We start from the raw sequence: 20963 nt of genomic DNA, 5'->3' as shown, positions 1-20963 counted from the left end.
ACTTAAATACTGTAACAGTCAAGTTATATCCCAAACGATACCTATTATGGTTATAATACATGGGAGTAATGTGCGCCTGCCCATATCAAACCCAGACGAAACCCACTTGGCCCATATGGTCCCTACATAGGGTGTAAATATGGGTCCCAGATGGGCCAAGTGGGGCCAATATGGACCCACATATAGCCCAAATGGGCCCCATATGGTTTACATGGTATGTGGGCCTGCCCATATTTAACCCACACGAAACCCTGGCCCATATGGGCCCCAGATGGGATGTACGGTGCAAAACACATGGGTCCCAGATGGGCCAAGTGGGGCCTATATGGGCCCATATATATCCCACATAGGCCCATATGGGAGCAATGTAGGCCTGCCCATATACAACCCACACTAAACCCACTTGGCCCAAATGGGCCCCACATAGGGTGTACATATGGGTTCCAGATTGGCCAAGTGGGGCTTATATAGGCCCATATATAGCCCAAATGGGCCCCATATGGTTTACATGGGTACGATGTGGGCCTGCCCATATTTACGCCACGCGAAACCCTGGCCCATATGGGCCCCAGACGGGGTGTACGGTGCAAAAAACACACGGGTCCCAGATGGGCCAAGTGGGGCCATACATAGCCCACATGGGTAACCCATATGGGAGCAATGTGGGCCTGCCCATATTCATCCCACACTAAACCCACTTGGCCCAAATGGGCCCCACATAGGGTGTACATATGGGTCCCAGATTGGCCAAGTGGGGCCCATATGGGCCCATACATAGCCCAAATGGGCCCCATATGGTTTACATGGGTACGATGTGGGCCTGCCCATATTTACCCCACGCGTAACCCTGGCCCATATAGGCCCCAGACGGGGTGTACGGTGCAAAAAACACAAGGGGCCCAGATGTGCCCATATGAGCCCATACATAACCCACATGGGTAACCCATATGGGGCCCACATTTAAGCCCAGATAAGCCCACAAGTAACCCATATGGGCCCCATATATTTTGCTAACTTGGGTGATACCATTTCTGATGTCATGTCATGCGCTCTTTTATCTCACCACCTGGTCAACAGTTGCAGATTAGCGCATAACTTTTCGGCGGCGTGGAGCATGGGGTCAAAGGAGAGCGGCTTGATTCCAGTCCTTCTCTATCACGTCCCTGGTTTACACTATGTTTTCGGCGGCCACGGCAACCCCGTTTGCCCGAAACGTAGTGCGCCGTAGGACTTGGGGCATTTGTATCTCTGTATTCAAGTTTTGTTAGGTCTTGCCAAGTTTTCTCACGGTCTATCACGGTTTCCGTGACGGGCCGCTTGAGGGAAAGAGGATGCTGTCCCGGAGGTTCATAGGCACACTACGGTTCGGCCTGCAGTCTACCACTGATGTCAGTACGTTCCCTACCGGTCCGTTACATTCTGATGGGGTACCTCATGTTTCTCACGTTCTGATCAAGTTCTGACACGTTTTTCACGTTCTGTCAATCACTCATGCGTAACCGTCCAGGCGCATTTTGTCCGTTTCTGGTCCGTTTTTAGGTCTATTTTTCTTCCTACCTATCTCTTCCATCCTAAATCCTGCAGATTTCTAACAAATTTCTCTAATTAGTCTAAAAGATGTTCTTTAATCTGCGACGTTTCCCTTCCCGAAATTCAAATCTGAAACCGACTCCGTCAAAAATCTCAAAAATTATTTTTCATATTGCTTCGGTTGTCTCATTTTCGCTCGCTGGACGTATATAGCAGACGACAATCGGCGGATTAGACGACACTTGGTAGTGAATGTGTATGTGAGATTGCTTTGCTAAATATAAAATACAAGAACATTTTCCATATCTTTAAACTATCATTGATATCTGATAATTAAACAGTTATTAAAATAAACCTACCAAACTACATAACGTCGGCCTTATGCCAAAAGGGCCTTAACCCGATTTTGGGGGTTATTGAGTTATTAACATCACCTTGTAGATTTCATCATTCTCTTTAAAATGATGTGCTTCACTTGTTGAAATTCGATTTATTTATGAAGATAATTATGAATTTCAAAAGGGCCTTAACGCGTATCTCATCTTTTCCCTTACGCCAAAAGGGCCTTAACCTACACGGATGATCCATTTGCGTTAGGATGGCCTTTTTGGCAAACCAAAGGTGTTGCGAAACAAGAAAATTTCCTTATGCCAAAAGGGCGCTAACTATGCGTGCGTACGCGCGCATAGTTACGCGTACGATAACGGCAGGTTAAGCCCCTTTTGGCATAACGCCGCGTAGGTTACGCCCCTTTTGGCATAATGCCGAGTAGGTTACGGCCCTTCTGGCATAAATACGCTTCATTCAAGCCTCATGCCAAAAAGGCCCTAACATGTTTTTTGCACATAGCATGTACAATTCTGAATATTTTATAACAAATTTAACACATTTCATGTAAAACTTAATAACTTAACACATTTATCGAAATTGGCTTCAAAAGCAAAAAAACGACCACAAAATTTTGATTATTAGAGAGGCCAAAACCTTTAAACGCGATTATCTCGGAATGGCCAAAAGCAGTTAAGGCCCTTTTGGCATAAGGCCGACGATAATACAATGAAATACTTGACAATTGCACCCTTCTGTAAATAATCGAATAGTCCATGGTGATCATGAATATTCATGTTTTTGCTTACCTCGGCAAAATGTGTGCTTTTACTAAATGGAAAAATTACGGTGGGGGGGGGGGGGTTGGATGAAATGGACATAATGAACCAAGCAGAAGTGATCTATGATAATTATGCTTCTTATCCTTCGTGTGCTTGACCTATAATCTTACAATCGCTTGGCAAACTGAGTCCAAAGTTCGACTTGTTTCACATGTGTTTTATAGGCAATTGCGAGCTTGCCATCTATTTTGATCAAATTACGGTTGGTGAACTTTCAAAAGTCAATGGGACATGAGGGTTCCAATGTAAGAGCTAGTGATAACGTACGTCGGGGTGGGTGTGCTTTTCGTCGGGATAGTTGAGTTCTGTTTTCAGACCGCAAATGCCTTCAAAGTGCATGGTTACTGCTCGTATTCTTATCTATGACATTTATAGTGCCCTTATGGAACCCAAAAGTGCTATGAAGGTCATTTAGACCCCAACATATGTGAAATCTGGCCAATACGATCATACCTTTTCAGCTCCAGTTTAAAAAAAAAGATGGTGACCGTTAATTAATTATTTAATTAAAAATAACAACACATGGGCCGGCTGGTTGTGCGTGATATAAGCAACACGAAAATGCCAACAGAAAAGCCAACTTCGGCATTGGCTAAAATACGACGTAAAAGGCGTTATTTCGTGTTTTTCAACGTTTTTTTCTAATTTGTCTAAATATCTAATATTGTAGTGGTACACAAGTATTAGAAATTGTTATATTTCAGCCGTCTCTGAACCGATTTTGATCAAACAAAAATAATTTTAATTTAAATATTATGTTCTTTTAAATTTGACACTCAGTTTGTCGATATCTCACAAAAAAATTATTTTGTGTAGCGCCCTCTGCAACAAAACTCAACTATCCCTTTAAACAAAGAATGAATTTTTAACGATTTTTGTGGGTAAAATTCCATAGGCTAACATGTTAGGCTGCTGACTCTGACGATAGGGGGCGTTGTCAAATGAGACTAAACGGAGCTATATGTTACCCCTAAAAATCTCAAATTGCCATAACTTTCTCATTCCAATTCCGTTTCGTCTCAATTTCTTCCTCTATCTCGGTATCTTCTCCCGGTTCGGAGGTTAATTGCAACATCTCTCTATTTCACTCTATCTTCTGCCATTCTGGTGCACTCTTGCAGTTTTAGTCCACTCCAGTTCTTGACATTCTTTTCCCAGTTGATTCTGGGTCTCCCTCTAGGTCTACTTCCTTCCACTCTTCCTTCCAATACATCCTTTAAGATGCTTTGGTGCCTTTTAACGTGACCAAAGTATTTTATTTTTCTCTCCTTAACTAATCCTACTAGTGCAGTTTGTTTACGCCCTGCCATGTGCAATATCTCTTTGTTGGTTTTCATTCGTTTCCAGGATATTTTCATCATTCTTCTGTAGATCCACATTTCAAAAGATGTTATTCTATTTCCCATGGCCTTGTTTATTGTCCATGTTTCTGCTCCATACAATAGGACAGACCATACATAACAGTTTACTAGTCTCAGCCTAAGCGCAAATTTCACCTTTCTATTTGTGAATAATCCTTTCATTGCCAGAAATGTATTCCGAGCAATTTCTATTCTTCTTTTTATTTCTGCTTCGCATCTGGCATCATCTGTGATATTTTGTCCTAAGTAGATGTAATTACTGACTTGCTCAATGATATGTCCGTCGAGTTTCAAACGTATTCTAGGCTTATTCTCTGTTCTACTAAAAATCATTGACTTAGTTTCTTGACTTTCATGCTTAGACCAAACTCTTCACTTTTGACTTTTACAATATCCAATACATGTTGTAAATCTGCTTCATTCTCTGCGCAAAGTACAGTGTCATCAGAATAACGTAATTATTAATATTTACACCCCCAATACTAACACCTTTCATATCTGAAATTTCTCTGAATACCAACTCTGTGCACAAGTTGAACAGAGATAGGGACATTACGCACCCCTGACGTACTCCTCTTTTGATTTTTGTGTAACCTGTAATTTCATTGTTAATTTTGATGGCAGCTGTCTGCTCCCAGTAAAGTTTAGATATGAGACGTATGTTCTTCCCATCTAGATTAATTTTTGTAAGCTTTCAATCAATTTGTCGTGGTGAATTTTGTCAAATGCTTTAGAGTAGTCATAAAGCACACATACATTTCCAGTATCTTTATATAATAATTGTACATATCCATGCTGAATTTCACGCTCCAATGGTTATGCCAAAATTAAATAGCGCCCTCTAAATTTCTGAAAGTTCTTACATACGGAAACGTTTGCTTGGATTTGTCTTATAAAAGAAGTTGACAGCAAGTCCGCAACCAACTCCCACACAGTGTTGAGTGAGCGGGTCACGGGCCACTGGCTACATCGGGCAGGTCGTTTCATTATGTGAATGGGTAATTTCCGAAAACAATATAAAACCAAATAAAAACAAGTTTAATACCAGAAGAAACCTAACGAAATGTTTACTCATCAGCCGCTCACCCAAACGGCTCTTGACCACAATGAAACGAGTGAGGACTTGCTAGAGCGGCCGAAGTGCAATTGAAAATCGCTATTTTGCTCTTCCCGGCTCCAACGCAAAAAGTGACGACATTGTGCTGGATTTTTATGTTTTTTCCAACAAAAGTACAGAGAAAGTGCATATTATTTGTTTATAATATCCTTTTTGTAAGGTTACCCCGGTGACTCCCGAGCACCCCAATGCTGGAAAGAAACGCATTTTTTTTAAACTTCACTTTTTCATGCAAAAAAAATGCTTATTTGTTCTATGCACGCAAGTCAGACTGACCGGATGATTCAACGTTTCCATTTACATTTTGTGGCTATATCTCCATTGTGTCTGTCCAAACAGTACTTTTTTTATTATCTAGATTCTTCAAGATAATGTATGCTCTTTCCATCCAAATAAATAATATATACCCTGTCACTGACCGACTTTGCGAAAATTGCTTTTGAATTTCGCAGTTTTCAAGAAAATTGCAAAATAACTTCAACTTGTTGTAAAATGGCGATCTTTATTCTTATTACAATGAAACTTAAAGAGATCGGGTATCTTTGTCTCAAAATTTAAACAAAATCCTGGATTTAGCTCATGTTGCAATCATAATTATAAACATTAAGGTAAATCAGGAATCCATTGATGTTTACAAGCCGATCACCTTTTTTTGTTTGGCTTCAATATTACACCATATCAAAGACGCTGATAACACGCAGGGCCATGCATATCAGATTTTGCATCATTAAACAGTGCCTTTAATGGAAATATGTATTCACACACTTTTTTTTTTTAATGAATTTATTGATAAATATATGCTTTTGAACAAATCAAACAATCATACACAATCAATTGAAATAACGTTGTAGCATCTTAACATAGTTCAAATAAAACATGTTTCGTTTTCTTGAATAACAGTGTTTTCAAAAATGCATAGTTTTTTTGTTTTACAGTTCCTTTCGATCTTTCATCGGTTGTGAATTAGTCTTTTGAAAATACAAAGAATAGAGACTTCATGAAACATGAGTTTGCGATTTTCAGCTTGCATAAATGTTTAAATAAACTGCGTATTTTGCATATAAGATAAGAAAATTTAAACTTTTAAATATTTTGTTTTTCAAGTTATAACCTTTAATTAAAACGAACTTGTCAAAAGAAAAATTAACATTGTAAAGTTTTCAAATTATGTCTCCAAATTTTAACCAAAACAATATTGTGTGCTTGCATTTTACAAATAAATGGAGATTGTCGTGTAACAGATCATCATAAACATAAGGGATTGTTACACTATTTCCATTTAAATAAATTATACCTATTTGGTAATAAGTTGTGTAATAACTTAAAATTCAATTCTGATATTTTGTTTTCTTTCATAGCTTGTAAATTAAATGACCACAATTATGACTTTCTAGTCGATTTGTTCTGTACTATTTAACATTTCTTCCCATTTCTCTTCGATTGGAGGTCTAACAATTGAATGAATAGACAACGTAGACTAAAAAAACTTCGACTTTCGTTTAGTGTTAAAATTCATTAAAACATTTTTCATGTGTCGCATCATATACATGTACCTGTCTTAACATATTCTGTTTCCAAACTTTGGGAATTGCATTTACTATGATATAATATTCTTGAAACAAAGAAGCATGTTTTTTCTAAAATCTTTCTTTAATTTCTCTCAAAGACACAAATCTAGAGTTTTTTTGATGACATCGTCTTTAACAAAAATTGTTGCGTCATCCGCAAATTGCAGTATCTGTATTTCGAGTGAATCAAAAAGGGTTATTCCTGTGATGCCTAGATCGTTTCTTATTTTAATAGCTAGTACCTCTGCAGCGAGTATGAATAGCAGGGCCGAGAGAGGGCACCCTTGGCGTACGCCTCTTGTTATGTTAATTTGTTCTGTTAACCAACCGTTTACATTGACACTGCTTTTAACCTTTGTGTACAGAGTATTAACCCATCTGCAAAAATCATTTTTAAATCCAAATTTTCGTAAACATTCAAAGAGAAAATCCCAACTTAGACAATCAAATGCTTTTCTAAAATCTGTTAAAAATGCGAGTCCTTTGAGTGGTTTTGGACATAATAAAATATATCTTCAATTAATCTGATATTTTCTGCTAAACTTCTACCCTTGATGTACCCTACTTGATCATTGGAAATTAATGTGGGAATTACCTGCTGGAGTCTTTAAGTTAGGACTGATGCCGCAATCTTGTAATCATAATTAAGAAGTGAGATTGGTCTAAAATTGTCTAAATTAGTTTGATCACCTTTTTTTTTGTAATAGCTTAATTATGGCTTGTCTTTGCGTGTTAGAAAGTTCATTATTTTCAAATCCTTCGTTTAGTGAGTTTACAAGCAAACAGTTAACTTCTGTCAAAAAAAAATGATTAAACTCAATATTCAGGCCATCACTTCCAGGCGCTTTGTTTTTGGCAAACTCAGAAATAACTTGCTGGCATTCTTTTTCTGTTAATTGGCCTTCACATTATTCTGCCAATTCATCGGTCAATTCAGGATTATGTAAATCAAATAATCATGTTGTCTTTCTTTTTGACGATATAAGCATTGCATTACACAAAAGCCAGTTTCAAACTTGCAGTACATTAAGCGCATATGACAAAGGTTTCAAACTAACTGCAAAATATCACCGTTTCGAATGATACCAAATACGGTATTTGTTTACACAAAAGTTTGCAGTTAAACGCATTTGAACAAGGGCCACAATACGGATTCGGCTGGATTTCAGCCCAATTATAACACGTGTTGGCGATGACTTCATCTTTTCAGAATGATTTTCGCCCCCTTTTCCGATATTTTTGTTTCCTGAAATTTTGCAAGCATATTCTTGGGGGGGGGGGGGGGGGGGCAAAACTGCATGATTTCTCGAAGCCGGATCGTGAAAATATGTCAAAGGAGCCATTTTTGAAGCCATCATTACCCTGGATGATTTTGTAAAATATGGACGGCCATTTATACAGTACGCGTCATACCGCAAAGTTCCTTTGTTTTGTACGCATTGCTTATGAACCCTTTCTACGTCCTTTCCTTTATCCTGATTTCTTTCAGACTTTGAGGCGGTCTCGAGCATCCCATCAAAGCCACTTTACTTTTCTTTTTCAAAAATCACTATTTTATGTTTTGACTTCCCAATCCTTGACATTTTACACGGCCTTTAAACTCCTTGATTAGATTCAACCGCATAAGGGATTCTACGGGCTTTCGATTTCTGTTAATGTTTTTTTTTTCGTTGTTTGTTTTTCCTCATTATTCGAAACATCAAAGCATGGTCTGTTTTATAATCTCACATATTATTTCGTCTGTCATCCCTCTTGACTCCCAATACACACAAATAACACAATAATACACTTCAATTATTGTGGAATAGCCTGACAACGAATAGCCTGACAACGACTACTGAGAGCCGGCCGTTTATTCAGTATGAATGTTTAACAAACATTTCTTCTCGTTTCCTTCACTGGAAACCGGACCGATAATGGTCCAGGATGAAAAACCAGAGGTAAAACTCAACGAGCATAAAAACTCTGGAAAACCTTATTCAAACACAGTCATGTCGTAACACTACATGACACAACGCACTTTTATTGTAAATAAAAGTTGTCTCGTTGAAAGTTCAAGCTAGAATGAGTCAATTACACACTAATTCATGCCACGCCCTGGTATTCGTGGCAGAATTAGCTCGCACACCTGTACGAGCTGCCTATGCAAATTGCATTCCATCGGGGCACAGCCCCGGACCCACATAGGTATGCATTCATTAACGATACAAACAACATTTTGTCTGCTATACAATCGTACCGCAGACAAATAATATTATCCGTCGCACAAAAGCACACTACCGTACCGGGAAAAATGGGAGGGGGGGGGGGGGGACTAGATTTGCACAACCACAACGTGGATTGCTACGATCGACGTCCTTTTAATGCAATGCCTTGAATGGACGTCACACGTATCGGTCCACGCAAATCTTAAAGTCCCTATTCCTTATAGAGCTGTTACGGTGGTTTTTAAGCAGATTCGAAATTTGTCGGAAGAGATAAACCGACAAAATAATAATAATAATAGGGTGAATTTCAATTTTCCTAATACTATGTTTCAAGGCGCCATGGTGATGTTGTCCTAGCAGCCATTAGTTAAAGCATATACTTCTACCTAGTAGAAAGCTAGGACAACTGCACCAACATTACAATGTTACATAATACGTAATATCAAATACGGATATAATATGAACTATAAAGTAGAAGCATTGGTGACACTTGTCAAGTAAATCGCAAAGAGAGATTTGAATAAGTGTAGTTTGTACATGATGCGTCTTTACGCGAGGACCTGACATAAGTTGGACGTGGGAATAATTGGAAGTCCGCAGCCGGGAAGAGGGCGCCTTAGAATTAAGGTTAAAGGTCGCGTAGGTCATATTCTGAAATTCCAGATATTAGCCTCGGTATAGCAAAAACTCAAGAACCACTTCAAATATCAGGGTCAACTTGGTGATATTATGTATTACTATATGAAGAAAATCTGATTAAATGTTGGGGTAATAGGTCAAAGATCAAAGTTCACAGAGGTCAATTTCTGAAATTCTAGACATAACCGTATCGATATCTCATAAACTACTATGCTAAAGCCAGTATAATAATTGTGGAGCGCCCGGAGTGTCGAATCTGACTGACATGAGCGCTATACACGAATCCACCATTATCAATATTATTTTTATTACTAGAGTTACGAGGCTCAAACTTGGTGATATAAATGCATCACAATAGGAAGATGATCTCATCAGATCTTAGGTCCAAAGGTCAAAGGCCTTAGAGGGAAATTCATGAAATTACATGTTTAAGCCTTGCTATGGCGATATCTCAAGAACCACAAGAGATATGCTTTTTGTTTTCTTTGTGATTTGTCACAAATAATTCCATCAATTTCCTATACTTATATAAGGGAGGAGGCATAAAGGAGACGCAGTCGCATTTGTCTAGTCATTTAAGCATTTATTCGCCATTCTTTTACCATAACTGACCGACCAGCAGTTAACATTTTGTTGTACTGCGGGGCCCTGTAGTACGTTAAACAATATAAGAGTATGGAGTTGACTCTCAAAAAAGTAACAAGAAAGCAAATGAGAATGTTGGCTTAGCTCGTGGGCCGGCCGTCAGTCTCATGAACCCTAAAGTTGTTGGGAGAATAGACACGAGACCGACAACGTTGGTTTGATGGGGTGTTGGTCTTCTTGACTGTCGGTCTCATCTGTTTGTAGCCCTTGTTTCAGCCGTCTTCCTTTAACTGCATTTTACACTTTGTTTCTGCAGGAACGCAACTTAATGAGTGGCCGTAACGAGATGATCACAATGTACCCAGTATACACGCTGTCCATTATTTATCTTCTAACTTCATCTGTCCTTCTTACTCACAGATTTAGCAGAGGTATGTACATTGTATAATTTATAGCTGATTTGGCTATCGATTTCATGTCGTTAATGTTGGTGCTTTCCACACTTTAATTGAGGACACATTAACTGTATACTCTATTCATGATCACTCCATATGTTCAGCAAATCTTTTACCATAACACTATTTAGAGCGATCATAGAGATTACTTTGGAAATCGTTTAAAATTGTAATCGTTGAGGACATAAAGTTCCATGCTACTTTTCTTTTGTGTTTTTATCAAGAAAAAAATTATATCAAATGAGCAAATCAGTACTTTTTTAGGTCATAATATCATAAAGTTGTGCTCAATCAAAAAATAGTTGTTATTAATATTTTGTTATGTATATTGTTGTTTAATAAGTTTACGCCCTTCCTACTTACAGCCGATGGAGAGACTGTATCGATCACATTAAGATGCGGGGATGTCAAGAACCTGACATCGCCACACTATCCAGAACCCTACGATAACAATTTAGAGATTCACTGGGATGTACGAGCAGACCTCGCTCCAAGAATTGTCGTCACATTTGATGATTTCCATACCGAAAATAGTGATTATCTTAACGTTAAAGAAGAGAACTTTCCATCAGCTGGAGCAAAGTACAGTGGAAGCAATGCGGCTACACCATATATTTCTCTTGGGAACCATCTTATGATAATCTTCATCTCCGATTATTCCGAGTCTCGATCAGGATTTCATCTTTCCCTATCTTGTTTAACGCAAACAGGCGAGTGCCTTTCTTTAATAAAAATCAACAAACGAACAAACAAACACAGGCCAAGATGAAACAAAAAGAAATTCATGATATGATTTGAATACAGGTTATCAAAAGTAATATAACGAGCTCTGGTAATTATAAAACATTTTAATGATAATTACATTGACGAATTAACCGCGAATCTACACAAATAGCCATTTTAATGTACCCCCCTGATTCTGTTCTGATCCTCAAGAGGGTTATATAGATGACCAATAAGAACGTCATCGTTCGAGAGAGAGTGTGTTCGTTGCTTCTAGATTATTTTAGAATTGAGTCCCATCACATTGCAGTTGTGGGGAGGGACTATGATTATATTATAGTCCCTCCCAGCTTTCAGGGAAAATTTGAACATTGTGAGAGAAGAAGTAGCTCTTAACAAAAACGTTATCTACATAAATGTGTAATAAACTCGGTATGATGCCACTTATCATTTTATACTGTTTTATACTGGGTTTCACCAGAAGACAACACATATGTTCATGAAGCATCGGAAGGTTCAGAGCATATCAGAGTCCTGACTCAACCCGTATGCAGAAACGCCTGGCATATGGATGTCGCTGATACTATATGTAGAGAGGCAGGGTTTCCCGGAGCCTACGAAACTACATGGAGGAACACTACTTCCGGATTAAATGGAACAAGTTATAATTGCAACTCATGTGAGTATGGACACCATGTCGACAGCGTTAACGTGCATATCACTTCATTTCATTTCATTTATTTTCATTTTTCCCATATCTTAGTTAATACATTTCAAAATAATATATATATTTTTTTGTAATGAAATTACGATCAATGATACATAATTTAAAAAAAACATAAAGATAAGTGGTCAATATAAAGTACTGATTTAAATGAGAAAAATGATAGCAAGCTTGTAAAGTTGTAGGCCCCGGTAAAATAATTTGTGGTAATGAATGGAGGACGGAAATAAATAATAACCAATCCAAATAAATAAAAAAATTAAACCGGGAAGAATAAAGGAACAAGCGGCGGTGTTGTTTATATTTTCCTTCCTTTTTTTACAATGTACATGTACTGCTCAGCTAGTAAACGAACACTACAGAAAATGATGAAATGACTAAATTTGTACATACATACACAAACATAAATACAAATAACGAAGTGAGCAAGCGCATTGTGTCAGCCGTCGCACTCTCGGATATAAAAAGTAAGGATGATTTTATATATATATATATATTTTTAGACGTATTTCCGAAAGCACCACAGCCAAACCCATATCGCAAGTAAAAATTATACATTGACTTCAACTAACATTAACTCTTACGGGAGGGCATTCCAGTAACTGGGTCCTGTAAACATAATCGTTATTTTTTTTTTTTGGGGGGGGGGGGGGCAAAGCAGTTCGGGTACGTGGAAGTGGAAGGTGATATGCCTTGCCCTGACGTGTGGATAAGCATGTAGGGATCTATTTCTCCGAAACATTTGTAAAATTATTTCAGGTAAGTTATTAGCAGATAAATTATACATAAATATACCAACATTGTAATAGAATAGGTCTGATACTGCTTTTGTTTTCATGGAACAGTTTGTTAGTGTGAGACAGGTTTCATTCATAGATGATTTTTAAAATAATAAGCAATTTTCTAGGTTTAATTTTTTGTTTGACTCACACGGTATACTTCTCCAACAATTAGATTACCTTTAATGCTAGATATATTACTCATTGCGGATGTAGTATAGTAAATAATATCGCTAGTGATATTCGGATGTCTCGCAATGTGGTCAATAAGGAATCTAAAAGATCACGACGTTTCGTGCGCCGCTGCAACACTTAGATTACCTTTGTTTATAGCTTTGATTCTAATGGCTTCTGACATATGGTTAAATTCAACTTACATCTCACAATTCAAGTTTGGTGACATAAAAAACAACTCCACCTCCCCTTTTATTTGACCTGTTACCGGTTATAAGTCTGTAACCATGAATATCAAATAGAGAATAAGGTGACGTTTCATTGAGCCAGGTTTTACAACCACCCATGGGTGTCGATCCCGGGGGGGGGGGGGGGGGGGGGATGGGGGGGGGATATATCCCCCCCCCAATATTTCAGGTGGGGGGATGGCCTGTACAATCATCCCCCCCCCCCCAATAATTCACCCTCAAAAAAAAAGAAAAATTAATGATGAGATCCCGATGAGAGTAGTTAATGGTTATTACTCGCAAGATGACCGTCAATGTACACATTTTGTTATCTCATTTTCATAATACATACATATATACGAAGTAAATGTGACAACCGTATATGAGAGAATAATAAATTGAATTCTCGTTCATACGGCTTCATCAGGAATTGATAAATGAATTCACTTTGTTCAATCAACAGCATCATAGAAATGCAGTGCGCCAGATGCAAGATGCAGCGTTAAAAGGCAACGAGCTACATGTTAAGCGCGAAGCGCAAAAGTAGCAATCTGCAACATCAGACAATCTTGGACAGTGTAAGCATAGATGAACTCTGTGACAAATTCGTGATGAGATCGGAGACAAGGAGAAAGATTTTCGGACATTAGTATGACTTATAAGATAGTTCACTAGTTGTTATGTTGTTTCCGTTCACCCTTTTTAAAATTCACGTCATTGTATCTTTATTTTTATTTTTTTCACTCATTTTATTTCCTGATATTTCCTTTAAAAATTCATTTTTGGAGAAAGATTATTATGTCACAACTTATTTTTGTTTTATTGAAAAGCTGATGTAGGCCTATGTCACTGGCGTATTTCATACAAGTGATTTATAAATGTTCGTGATATCACATGATTTTCAACAAAATTCGCGTTTCTCCATTTCTGTTGCAAACTGACACATTACCAAATAGCCAGGAAGAGCATATATTTTGTATAGTCACTAATGGACCTAAATAGTGACCGTTAACACTAATGGTAGTATACAATTCCTTTCGAGAAGCTATTGCGACAAGCACTGCCGGGAGATAACATGCTACCATCCACTCGGGCTGTACATGCAAAGATTTGCGAACGAACGTTCCATATATACGTACATCATGTGGGGAAACTGAATTCAGACAAGGATTAATATACAGAACAGTACAACGAATCGTCTTCTTTCTCTAATAATTCGTAAAACGGCAAAGCTTCCGCGCTTCACGCGGGTGGGGGCAACTAAATTCAGACTAGTATTAAGAGTTATAATCAAATGAAACGTCAAAGTACACGATACAACGAATCATCTTCTTTTTCTAATAATTTAATGAAACGTGAAAGCTTCCGCGCTACGCGCGGGATAGGCGAAAGTGATTTCAGACGTGGATTAAGAGTAATAATCAAATGAAACGTCAAAGCTTCCGCGCGTCGCGCGGTAGGGGAAAAACTGAATTCAGACAAGGACACGATACGACGAATCGTCTTCCTTCTCTAATAATTTAATGAAACTATAAAGCTTCCGCGCTTAGCGCTGGATGGGCGACAATGAATACAAACAAGGATTAAGAGTAATAATTTATTAAAACGTCAAAGCCTCCGCGCGGGAGGGCGGGAGCGAATTGCACTCAGACAAGAACACGATACAACGAATCGTCTTCTTTCTCTAAAATTTAATGAAATGTCAAAGCTTCCGCGCTTCGCGCGGGAGGGGGGAAACTGAATTCACACAAGGATTAAGGATGGTACATATCGAATCGCCTTCTTTCTTTAATAATCTAATGAACCGTCAGAGCTGCCGCGCTACGCGCGGAGGAAGGGGAACTTGATTCAAACAAGGATTAAGAGTCGAGAACGGTCCAACGTATCGTCTTCTTTCTCTAATAAGAAAATGAAACGTCAAAGCTTCCGCGCTTCGCGGGGGAGGGCCCTCCCTGCACCCAACCCCATAAGGAGCGCGCTTCGCGCGCTCTGTAACTCTCCTGGCCTCGCCCTTGGGAAGGGGTGCAACCCGGCCACACGCTTCTACCTCTTGATTGCTTTGATCCATTGCCGAAAATATTTGGCACCTATCATCCCCCCCCCCCCCCCCCCAACCACGGATACAAATCGACACCCTTGCAACCACCTATGACTCCGTGTTTAAATTTTAAATCGTTAATGAGTAACTGGAACTGATCAAAATTTGTCCTAAGACTCCTGGTAATAAAATGTGAAGCAAAGAGTTGGTTAGGATTTGATTGGGGGTAATGACCTAATCTCATTTTCGAAAAGGTAACCAGAGTTGTAACCCTCGTCTCTATTCGTAAAGTTAACATTTATAGTGGCATCTTGAGTGTTGTTCATGTTAATTTGAAAAAGCTCTGCACAATCAGATATATTCTTACTTAAACAAACATTCTTTGGTAAGTGAACGACAATCAGGTTTTAGACCAGGGCATTCAACTCTAACATGCTTGACTGAAATAGTCAAAGAGTTACTTGACAATATGGACAAAGGTCTGGTCACTGGAGCCATTTTTCTTGACCTGAAAAAGGCGTTCGACGTTATACCACATCCATTGAATATTAAGAAAATGTTATTGTATGGTATTGGGGGAGTTGAACTTAAGTGGTTCGAATACTATCTATCTAATAGGCAACAATGTGTATTCTTGCAAGGGACAAAGAGTATTTTTCAAACTGTGAAATCAGGAATTCCACAAGGATCAATACTGGGGCCATCAATTTTTTGCCTCTATGTGAATGATATTTGTAACCTGCAACTCCAATCTAGAGACAAAGATTTCATTATATGCAGATGACACGGCAGTATTTCATCATGGAAAGGATTATAAAGTTTGTGAATGCAATCTCCCCCCCCCCCCCCCCAAAAAAAAAAAAAAAAAAAAAAAAAATCTCCAGTATCTTGAAATAGCTTAAATACAATGGACTGTTTTAAAATGCAAATAAAACCAAAATAATACTTTTTGGTTCCAAAAGAAAAATTCAAAATAATAATATTTGCATTCGTTACAGTGACAATGTACTCGACTCAGTCGAAAGTATGAAATATCTAGGTGTCACACTAGACAAAAGTTTAACATGCTCGCTACATGTAACAGAAGTTGTTAAGAAAGTATCGTGTACGATTGCCTGCATTAGACGTATACGCAATTATATTTCCCGTAAGAATCTGATTACATTAAACTATTCTCTTATCCTACCGCATTTAAACTACTGTAATGCAGTATGGGGAAATACTTCGAAACAAAATCTAACAAAGTTGCAAAAATTACACACTTCACCACTCTATGGCTTTTCATATAAACGAAATGTACGATTTTCTAAATGTTATGTCTAGTTTTATAAACGCGTTTTTTGTTGACTTTCTTTGGAACAAATTATTCTAATTTTGCCAAGAATAAATCATTTGTTGAATATTGGCTGTTATATATAACATAATGACGACTTTATATGTTTATATTTATATCTTCTCTGCAAGTCAGTCTTTTCTATTTGTATTTGTTATTGTTGTTGTATCTAAGTTGAGGGCTGCGGGTACGTCAAGCTACTTTGCTTATTTCTGTAGCCCTCCTGCATCTAATGTATGTTAATTATGCATTCAATATATTTGTTTAAATTCGTTTATTATGTGTATAAAATTATATACACTTAAAATATTGTATCAAACCATATTATGTTCATGAAAATGTATGATGAAAAAAGAAAAAAGATGCAGAAACCAATAAATCAAATCAAATAAAATATTGCTTGACAACATTCAGCACCTGTACGTAAAACAATATTCTTATGTCTACAGTCACTTATCGCCTTCAAGATTGCAAGAACTTTACATCCAGTTGTACAGATGCTTACAAATCGGTAGTGATAAACTGTAATGGTAAGTATATGCACATAATGAAATTAACGATGAACAATATGGATATTCTCCCAAATGTCAATACAGCTGCTATTAGTGTGACTACCCCACATGGATCACAAATGAAATTGTAATCCAGATATTGTTTATATTAAGGTTGAAATTTAATATATGATGAAGCATATGCTGTTCGATTATACATGCACCCTATCTCAAGAATATTAACGTGATCCGGTAAAACACGGTGTGGTGCTTCTTTGTTGAACAAAATAGAAACAAAGGATAAGAGGGAAAAAATAAATGATGGCATGCCACAAGGCAGTGTTCTTGCCCCGGTAATCTTCTTTGTTAACAGCAGATGACATTGGAGTGATAGCCCAGAGGTCTCACAAAGAAGACAAAACAACATTTCTAGTTTCAAACTAAGCAACTACGATAGTAATTTTGCGATCGTAAAAATAATTTGCGATTGATTTGGATCAATTGCAACTCTTTACAATTAAGAGCCAACTAATTAATGTTACTTAAAATTGATGTAGTCAGCAGTAAAAGAAAATGATTCTTTTTTGGAAATAAACAGCTTGATGTTAACGCTGTAATGTTATAGGCTAATTCAGAATATCGTATACTTTTCACATATGTATATTCATGTCTATTTTTTAAAGTTTTGAGTCAACTTGGGTGTTTTAACCTTGTGGAGTACATCCACCTCCTGTCAAGAAGTGTAAAGCTGAGCAGGGATCAGTGTCTTACCCACTGTAACTCATACTCTGCAACTCCAAAGTATGCTATACATCATAGCGGAAGCAACTGCTCCTGTATCAATCAAACTGCATCGGATATTACCAAACTTCCTACAAATCGTGATCTTTGCAGAACAACTAGTACAACCACGACCGGACACTGGGCCACTCTCTTTAACGGTAATCCAATTTTGAAGTTTTTCTTTTGTTGTAATCGTAAAACTCTTGAAATTCCCATTGTATTTATTGGAGAGCATTTCAAGACCCTACCCGATGAAAATACAACTTTATATCAATGGAATGCTGATTGAACTTAACGAATATAAGGGAATTCAAAATGTTATCCCATTCAGTATTGCACAAAAAGCACATCAATACCTCACTTTCAGCACCCCTCCTAATTTCTGGCTAGATTATCTTTATGTTTTTGCATGCCAGAATATGAATAAATGAAGCAGTAATGTGAGATTAATTGGAATGATCTAGCGAAAACATTTACTGAGAGGTATTTAATCTGAATACATGTATTTTTAATTCCTATATCAACAACACGTGATGACACATACTTCGAATTGGTATTGGTCCTGATTATATCCAAATGATCCGAATGCAGTTTCGAAGCACACTCGTACCACTTTTAACTTGCATGGAGATTTGTGGTACATGCAGATTAATGTCCTGCTACACATGCCAAAGGACAACAGTACCGTGTCAGGACGGGAATCCACGACCTGTACCTCCCATATCAAATATTCAAATCACACGACCTTTATGTGTACCATTTGGGTGTAGGAAATTCGAGTAAAGTGTTTTGTTCCCCTTTTGATCACAATTTTACAGTCTCGTTTGGATTCTGCAGCGAGCCTCCCGAGCTTCAGAATGGATCTTGGAATAATACATCAAATGGATTCATGTACGGCACAACTATCACCGCTAAGTGTAACGAAAGCTACGAGTTGGTGGGTGAAGATAGGAAGATGAGATGTGACAAGTCAACAACTTCGACAACTCAAGACTTTGAATGGCATGGACCCACTCCATCCTGTCAGAAAAGGGAAACGGGTAATTAGAACTAGATATCACGCAATGACGTTTAACAAACTTGTTATGTTATTATATTACCTTACAAGTTCATATGTCAATCGCTATGTCTCTTTAAATTGCTTTAAATAATTTGCTTATTAGAGATCTGTGATACATTTTCCTAATATTTCGTTCTTTTTATTTCTCTTTTTATTATTCCTTACACGCACCCCTCCCCTCTCTCTTTTCAACATCGTTTTACCCTACATACAGAAATCCATGTAGGTCCGGCTGATGATGTGTCATTGTCCGGATCTGGTAAGATTCTGAAGTTGAAATGACAACTTATGATAGTATTTTTCTTGTTTATAATTATACACTAATCATTCAATGAGTGTTTAGGAAATGATTACTTTTTAAACCATTATCAAGATATTTGCAAGGATATTTTTAAGAACCTCATTGCTAAATAATCATGCTAATTAAGGCTAAGCTGGCTCGCAATCTTAATGATAAAATTTGATTTATGATTCAGGAAATACTCCATCCAGGCAATCGTCTGACTTAAATTTTAAAAATTGCGTTTTAAATCTTTTGAATAATAGTGTTTGAAATGGTTTAACAAATATTTCCTTCCTCGTTTATTCAAGAATTAATATTGGCAGTGTTAGCCTACCATACGCAACTTGTGCATGGAATAAAATTGTTTAAAACAAGAATTTTTTGTTCATTTGCGTTATGACCAATGAAAAAAAGATTAGAGCATATGGATTGTGTGTCATATACGTGTATTTAATGTGTAACTACTCAATGTACAAGAATGGGCTTTAAGCCCTGTGTTTGAGTGAAATACTCAAGAGTTGCGTTACTATACTTCCCGATTTTTGGTTTATCTTGGAAGACAAGTTTTCATGTATGCTAAATCATATATTGTTGTTTTTCTAAAACTATTTTATAATTGATGGGATATAAGGTACTTTTATTATCCATTATATAATGATACATGTATTTAGAGAAAATTTCAATTTTCAGTAAGATTCATCACTTTTTGCGGAGTTTTTCTTTCATAACCTGGTTCCAGAAACAAAGGTACAATGCGTAAAAGCGACGTAGCTTGTGGGTTTTGGTGTAAGGGACATTCGTAGGGGTATATTGAACAACATTATAGTAATAATAAAATGGTAAGGGGGAAATGTCAGGAACTAATGTGTCCATATTTCGTTTAACCCTCTTTTTATTAAACATCTCAGATGGTAGAAAATTTGAATTTGAACCCTGCCTGGGCATTTATACAGGTGCGACTGATTCGAATCGGCACCGAGTACAAGGGGAGGATCTAGCTTTTTGGCAAAGTGGGGGGGGGGGGGTGTTAACCCAATGGCGATGCAGAGAAGCAACGAGCCTATTTTTTTGTTGGTTATTTTGAACCCCCGTAAGTGAGGTATCCTGGCATCCACAAACATGCGGAGCGTCGTCCACGAGCCGCGAAGCAACGAGGCGATTTTTGTTGTTGCTATTTTGAACTCCGTAAGTGATGTTTTCCGGGCATCTACTGTACTAACATGCGGAGCATCGTCCACGAGCCGCACATAGCGGCGAGGCGATTTAAAAAAAAATATTTTGAACCCCCATAAATGATGTTTTCTTGGCATCTACTAACGTCTACTAATACTGTGTGGGTCAGGACACATGATGGCTTTTTTCTATGCATATTTCCCGCCCCTGAGTCCTCCAATCAATCACTGATCAATGATATGAATATCAAATAAGGTTGTGAGCGATTTCAAGCTCTTTATTAAACTTGGCCTTCTCATCTTTGGAATCGGGTTACAACACAAATGAAACATTTTCGTTTTCAGGTTGTGCTTCCAAATATCAGGAAATAAATAACCATTATCAACGTTTGTTGAAATGCTTTTTTAAATTTAGCTATGATTGATTTCTTCCGTGTATGATAAGTTTATATTTATGCTAGCTAACTGTTTTTATTAATTGTAGATCATGTACTTATTGGTAAGAAACAAAACCAAAACAATTCTTGAATTTATGCAAGTCTGTG

The 20963-nt window shown here is 37.6% G+C and overlaps 1 protein-coding gene across 1 annotated transcript; it reads left to right on the top strand.

Annotated features, from left to right (window-relative positions):
* Positions 1 to 11838: 11838 nt before the first annotated feature.
* On the top strand, positions 11839 to 19852 carry LOC105436996. The gene is made up of 5 exons (XM_030974863.1): positions 11839 to 12033; positions 17079 to 17159; positions 17804 to 18061; positions 18722 to 18943; positions 19178 to 19852. The coding sequence occupies exons 1-5, from the start codon at positions 11922 to 11924 to the stop codon at positions 19243 to 19245; spliced, it is 741 nt and encodes a 246-aa protein (XP_030830723.1). The 5' UTR covers positions 11839 to 11921; the 3' UTR covers positions 19246 to 19852.
* Positions 19853 to 20963: the final 1111 nt, after the last annotated feature.

The sequence above is a fragment of the Strongylocentrotus purpuratus genome, unplaced genomic scaffold, assembly GCF_000002235.5.
Source record: "Strongylocentrotus purpuratus isolate Spur 01 unplaced genomic scaffold, Spur_5.0 spur5_scaffold_7, whole genome shotgun sequence".
Classification (NCBI taxonomy): domain Eukaryota; kingdom Metazoa; phylum Echinodermata; class Echinoidea; order Camarodonta; family Strongylocentrotidae; genus Strongylocentrotus; species Strongylocentrotus purpuratus.
Note: the sequence above shows the minus strand (reverse complement) of the source record. Positions and strands in the feature narration are given on the sequence as shown.

Bases quoted from the DNA above. Each gene is read 5' to 3' on its own strand.
- LOC105436996 (XM_030974863.1), top strand. From the start codon at position 11,922: ATGGATGTCGCTGATACTATATGTAGAGAGGCAGGGTTTCCCGGAGCC. The intron at 18,062-18,721 runs GTAATCCAATTT...ACAATTTTACAG, and splicing joins CTGGGCCACTCTCTTTAACG to TCTCGTTTGGATTCTGCAGC. The intron at 18,944-19,177 runs GTAATTAGAACT...CCCTACATACAG, and splicing joins CTGTCAGAAAAGGGAAACGG to AAATCCATGTAGGTCCGGCT.